This window comes from Phaseolus vulgaris, chromosome 1 (assembly GCF_051622355.1).
Source record: "Phaseolus vulgaris cultivar YP4 chromosome 1, ASM5162235v1, whole genome shotgun sequence".
Lineage (NCBI taxonomy): Eukaryota > Viridiplantae > Streptophyta > Magnoliopsida > Fabales > Fabaceae > Phaseolus > Phaseolus vulgaris.
In genome coordinates, this window is record NC_143498.1 from 32769204 (window position 1) to 32775408 (window position 6205).

General features: G+C 40.0%; 1 protein-coding gene across 1 annotated transcript; it reads right to left on the reverse strand.

Moving 5' to 3' along the window:
* Positions 1–877: 877 nt before the first annotated feature.
* LOC150029582 (uncharacterized) lies at positions 878–1225 on the reverse strand. Its single transcript, XM_090296151.1, has one exon. It carries the CDS (start codon positions 1223–1225, stop codon positions 878–880), a length of 348 nt encoding a protein of 115 aa, XP_090152277.1.
* Positions 1226–6205: the final 4980 nt, after the last annotated feature.

A 6205-nucleotide genomic window follows, 5' to 3' on the forward strand; every position in this document is an offset into this window, starting at 1 on the left:
TTCTCTGGTATTTGGTACCGGGGCTAGCTGTTCATTCTTGAGGAGGGGGTGTCCCGAAGGAATCCCTTAACCCCTGCTCAAGGACTAGGCTTCCGGATTTTAACTTATACTGCTATCTGGTACCGGGGCTAGCTGTTCATACTTGAGGAGGGGGTGTCCCGAAGGAATCCCTTAACCCCTGCTCAAGGACTAGGCCTCCAGATTTTAACTTATACTGATATGTGGTACCGGGGCCAGCTGTTCATACTTGAGGAGGGGGTGTCCCGAAGGAATCCCTTAACCCCTGCTCAAGGACTAAGCCTCTGGATTTTAACTTATACTGTTATCTGGTACCGGGGCTAGCTGTTCATACTTGAGGAGGGGGTGTCCCGAAGGAATCCCTTACCCCTGCTTAAGGACTAGGCCTCCGGATTTTAACTTATACTGATATCTGGTACCGAGGCTAGCTGTTCATACTTGAGGAGGGGGTGTCCCGAAGGAATCCCTTAACCCCTGCTCAAGGACTAGGCTCCCAGATTTTAACATATACTAGACATACCTGTTATCTTGCTCTGAATTTGACCTCTGCTTGATTATCTGGTGGCGACGCCTTGTTCTGGTGGCGCCTTATTTTGGCGACGCCTCATCTATGGCGACGCCTTATTTTGGCGACGCCTCATCTTTGTCTCTGTTTCTTTGATCTTACAAGAAAGGGAAAAACTAAGGCAGAAAATATCTTAAACTTTTCTTCTCTTTATTTGGGTGACCTCGTTAAAAAACCCCGGGAGGAAAAAAGAGTGTCCCCTTTTCAAACTTCAACTGGAATAACATCAACTGAAATAAAACTTTAAATTCGCCGCATTCTAGCTACGTGGGATGGGGCCCCCTTCTAAAGTCTCTAGCTTATACGAACCATTTCTTTGGCCTTGGTTATCCTGAACGGTCCAGTCCACTCGGGAGACAACTCGTTTTCTAATTCGTAGGGGTGGGCCTTCTCCATGACCAGATCACCAACTTGGAACTGTCGCAACTCCACCTTGGAGCTGTACTGACGCTCCACTATTCTCTTCACGGCCTCAGCCTTGATTTTCGCTTCTTCTCTAGCTTCATCTGTCAGGTCCAGGTTCACCCTCCTTTCTTCGTTCGACTCTTTCGCCACGAAACCCAGGAAACGGGGCGAGCTCTCGCGGATCTCCACTGGGACCGTGGCGTTCGATCCATATACTAAGCCGAAGGGCGTCTCCATGGTGGAGGATTGAGGTGTGGTGTGGTAAGCCCATACAATCCTTGGTACTTCATCTGCGGGCGTGGCCTTCCCGTGTGCTCCTTCCATCGGCGAGGCCTCGTCGTTTTTTCCTTCCGTATGTGCGTCTTCTATAGGCGTCGCCCCTGAAGTGGCTTCGACTGGCGTGGACTCTGCGGGCGTCGCCTCTCCCAATGATTCTGATTCTGTAGGTGAATCTGAGACAGGTGGTCGCTTAATCACCATGACTATGCCTCTCTTTGTTTTTAAACTTTTCTCATAGCACTTTCGGGCTTCTTCTTGGTCTGACTTGATGACTATCACCTCGCCGCTAAGGTCTGGTAACTTCATCTTCATGTGTGTGGAACGCAGTGAGGTGCGCCTCAGGATCCTCCATCCCTATGAAGGTTACCTTGGGCCCCGTGAACGTGTTGGGGATTGTTGTCTCTAGGATCGCTTGTGAGAATGGTGTAGTGAATTCTCTAGGTGGGGAGGCAGTCTCAGGCTCGTCTACATCGTGCCATCCCCGGCGTAACTCCTCGTTGGCACGGTGGAGCTCATCGTTCCTCGCCTAAGAAGCTGCGAGATCTGCCTGCATGCGCTCTTGCTCTACTTTCGATGCTGCCATTACTTCCTGTAGCCCTTGCATCATGCCCGTTAGTTGTTGCATGGTCATCTCTTCACTCCTAGAGCGCGCAGGTCTCATCTTCGTGACTTTCTGGAAACCTTCTTAACTTATCTGGGCTTTGAGAACTGGAACTGAAAAACTTGTGTAGTGGGACTGATGTTTTATATCGGGCCCCATGGTGGGCGCCAAATGTTCCCGCCGGTTGACCGGGATCGTCTTTGCGCGTGACTTGTCCTCGTGAGCTAGGGCACCTTCGTTATGCTCCGTCTGTGATACCTGAAAAGAAGTGAACAAAGGGGCGCCCTCGCGGCCATTTGCACTCCGACGATCAAGTCAGCTAGCGAGAAACATCAAAGGTGACACACCCTCTGAAGGTGGTCGAAAATAACTGTGCTAGAATACTAAAACTGGGTTGCCCTAATTGTCTTGTGCTCACAGTGGGTGCGCAGCAAAAGCAACTAGGGTTTGTGTTCTGTGTAAACTGCGAGAATTAGGTCAAAACTCGGATCCCCCACCAAATGACCCAAGGCCCCTTTTTATATACCTTCTGTATTTAAAGCGCGTTGAAGCGCATTGAAAGCGTATAAAAATGTTCCTTGGAACGTTCGAATCTTAACTGAATTAGCGCGTTCCTTGGCAAACTTTCACTGAAACATTTAATGAGCACGTGCTAATTGCCACGTGTCCTTCTGACTTGATCGTTATTCTGTGCGGAGGGCCTCACAGCGCTGTAACCCAACTTAGGGTTAATCCCTTGTGTGAGTCCTCCTTCCTTGAAGTGCATCTGGCGCATGGGGTGACTTTCTGGGCGCCAACTCATGCGCCCCAGACTCGAGTCACTCGCCCTGGGGGTGTATCTACCTTTCTCTCGTACCATGCACGTGGTTCTCCCCTGGTCGTGGCCCTTTCATGGGTCGTATCTGTCCCAGGGTCTCCCAGCAGTGGCGTGGATACTTCACGAGTCAGGTTACCCCCTATTGGTGCTAGAACTTATGGCCCTGAGGCCACCTTTCTCTTCTCTTTGTCACTGTTCTGAACTATCGAGGCCCGAAGCCTCCTTGCGATGTCTTAGCTTGGTGTTTTGTCTTGGCGACGCCTTTCTTAGGCGATGCCTTAGCAAGGCGATGCCTTTCTTGGGCGATGCCTTAGCGAGGCGGTGACTCAAACGGTCAATCTGTTGACTTTCTTCCTTGGGTCCCTTGAGGGGTCCCACCATGCGTTGACTCTATCCTTTGGTTAATGTCCGGGGACGGGACGGTACAAACCATGTCAAAATAAATGTTTTGCAAAGTTTTTCTACTATAGATCAAAGAAACTAAGAGAACTAAGCAATGCAAATTATTTGGGGTCTTAATGATCAATATAATAATGTCAAAGCTCAAGTTTTTCTTATGGAACCAATTCCACCCATAGCTAAAAATATTTCCTTTGTTGTTCAATAAGAACGCCAGCTAAACATTAATGTCTTAGTAGCCAGTGTGAAAAACCTTAATATCGGACCGCTATCAGATCACCCATATATATAGTCTCACACACGAGTTGACATGTCTCAGCATGAGGGTGTATTGTAGACCTCACATCAACTAGAGATAAGGACATTTCATAGTATATAAGTGGGTTTAAACCTCACCTTATAAACCGATTTTATATGGTTGAGCTAGGCTTAAAGTTTATTTCTTAATAACATCTTTGTCGAATAGATACAAACACTTTGCTTATATACTTTATCTGATAAACTTTATATGATTGTTTCATCTGATAAGATTTTATTAGGATAAACAAAGTTGAATCATAGTCTAAGCATTAATAGTACATGTCAACGACTTATAAGTATTTATTGTATGCTTGTTGGGGAATGCTCATATTTTCGTCTTTTACAAGAAGATCTCGCATTGAAGTGTCAACACCAAGGTTTCTTGAAAAATGTGTCTAAAGATGTTTCACAAAATTAACTTTTTGAAAAGACAAAATGACTGTCTTACAAAGTCAAGTAGTTATGTCAGACCTATGCTTTACTCAAAGATGGAAATAAGTTGTTTGCCTAGATTTGATAAGCGATGTCGTGAATCAGAAAGTTGCGTAAGGAAACCACACACATTTAATGTTAGAAATGCATTTAATAGGTTTACATGTTTGAGCATGAATATATGCAAGATAAAAAAAAATAAGAACTGCACAAAACCCCACAACAACTCATAAAGGATTTGCAACGACTCTTTTCTTATCAAATTTGTTATAAAAAAAGATTTTATGAAGAAGAAAGGTTAACGATGATGCTTGCAAAAAAGCTCTCAAAGCTATTATAAGCTTTAGTAATCCTTTAACTTTACTATGTGAGCAAGAACACGGTTTGTGTTCATAGTAACATAAAAGAGTGCTTATCATTTTGTATTTGTCTTAGGACTTCATTCCTCTATTAGTTAGCGAAATTGTGGTCTTTTAGATCACAACCTTTGTGTAAAAAAATTTGTTTAACCAGGAGTGGTTGAGTCCAAAGAATACTTGTGTTTAACTAGGAATGAATGTCTTCAAAAAATACTATGTGTTTAGCCAAGAGTAACATGTGTCCAAAGTATACTTGTGTTGAGCCAGTGGTTGTGTTCCAAAGAATAATCGATTTTAGCTAGAAATGATCATGTTCCAAAGAATACTCTATCAGCCAAGAATGACTTGATAACATATATTTTGTGCACACATTTATAACTTTATTGTACATTGAAAGCTAATTCCATATGCTTTATTTCCAATTTTTAACTTATTTCCTTTTAGTAGTAATAAATTGGATAATGTACATATTTTCTCTAGTTTTGTATTTTCAACTAATGTGACGTTTTCAACATATAAGTTTCTTTGTAGTTATTATTTTGGGTTGATTCTAGTTGTATTGGATTCTACATTTACTGGCTTTGAACTTGACATATGGTTTGCTAGATTTCAAGTTCTCTATTATTTTTACGATTTTTAGAAGTTGAGAAAAATTTGTTGATTTTTTTATAAAGAAACCCATAATTATTTATTTTTCCTTGAACTTTTGTAATTGAGCTTATAGATCTAATTAGAGTCTGCATTTAGGTTCATCTTTATTTCATATTTTTTAGCATATATATATATATTATATGCGCTCTAAGAATGCATAGAAAAAACATAATTTGTTTACTTTTCAGTTTCAAAAATTGTCTTTTCATTTGACTATATGCATTTCAATATCTCAATTTGCGCTTTAGTTTGGTCTTTTGGAACTCATAATTTTCTTCATGTGAAAAATGAATCAATGGACATGTGTGTTTCTACTGTGCTAGATCAACGAACCTTATGCAACATATTAGTTTTAGTCTCAATCTAGGATGATTCTTTCTAAAGTTATTATATAAGTGGGTGATAATTGTCATTTTGTTGTCAATTTAAAATGATATTCATCATAGATTATCTAATGCAATTCTAGACCATCTAACATAAAAAGAGATGATAATATAATTGTGGTCAATAACCTCAAGTTGTCTCCTGACGAATCCAATAATAAATCCAGTTAAATCAGTATTCAAAACTTATCTGTAGTCAAAAGGGTTATTAGAAATAACAATGAAAATAAAAAAAGGGTTGAAATTGTTATGCAAAAAAATAAAGTATAGATTATAAACAATGAAAAAATGCAAGTTGACTCTCTAGTTTATTCGACAATGAATTCTTCATTGATTATCTTAAGATTTTCACTCTTTCAATTCCCACACAATGTCAAGCTTAATCAAACAACCATTAAACAAATTTTGTCTCTTTTAACATAATTTTGTCATCAAAACAAGTGTCCACTAATATATTTAGAATCTCACTTGTTCCAAGCCTCTACTTGTGAGATGTTTATCGTTTAACTCTCAAATTAAGAAAAAAAAAAGATTGATTAAGACTAAACGAATTGGGCAAGAACTCCAATTAAGAGAAATAATTGAATTCTTAACAAGTGTTCAAAAGTAGAATTCTTTTGATAGAAATCATATTTTAGAAAGACCAACAATAAAACATAATCTACTACAGAGAATTTAAGAATAAAAATTTATTGAACAGAAACCTCAAAATTCATTGTGAAATCACAAGAGAATGAACCCAAAGGAGTTTAGCCTTCCATGCGGAGACAAAATGAATGAATTACAAAGAAGAGAATAAAGAAAACTAAGAAAATCCTAATGCTTAAATTTTAGAATGCCATAGTCAAACCTTGAAGCTTGATGATTTTTCCTTGAAGCTTGTATCTTTTTATAGGATTTTTTTTTTTTGCTGGAAGGATCTTAGAAAAATACTTGGTTTAGATTTTGTTCACAATTTTTCAACTTTTCAAAAATCTCGAATTTTGTTTTCTATTT

Excerpts from the sequence above, each read along its gene's own strand:
- LOC150029582 (XM_090296151.1), bottom strand. The coding sequence starts at position 1,225 with ATGGAGACGCCCTTCGGCTTAGTATATGGATCGAACGCCACGGTCCCA.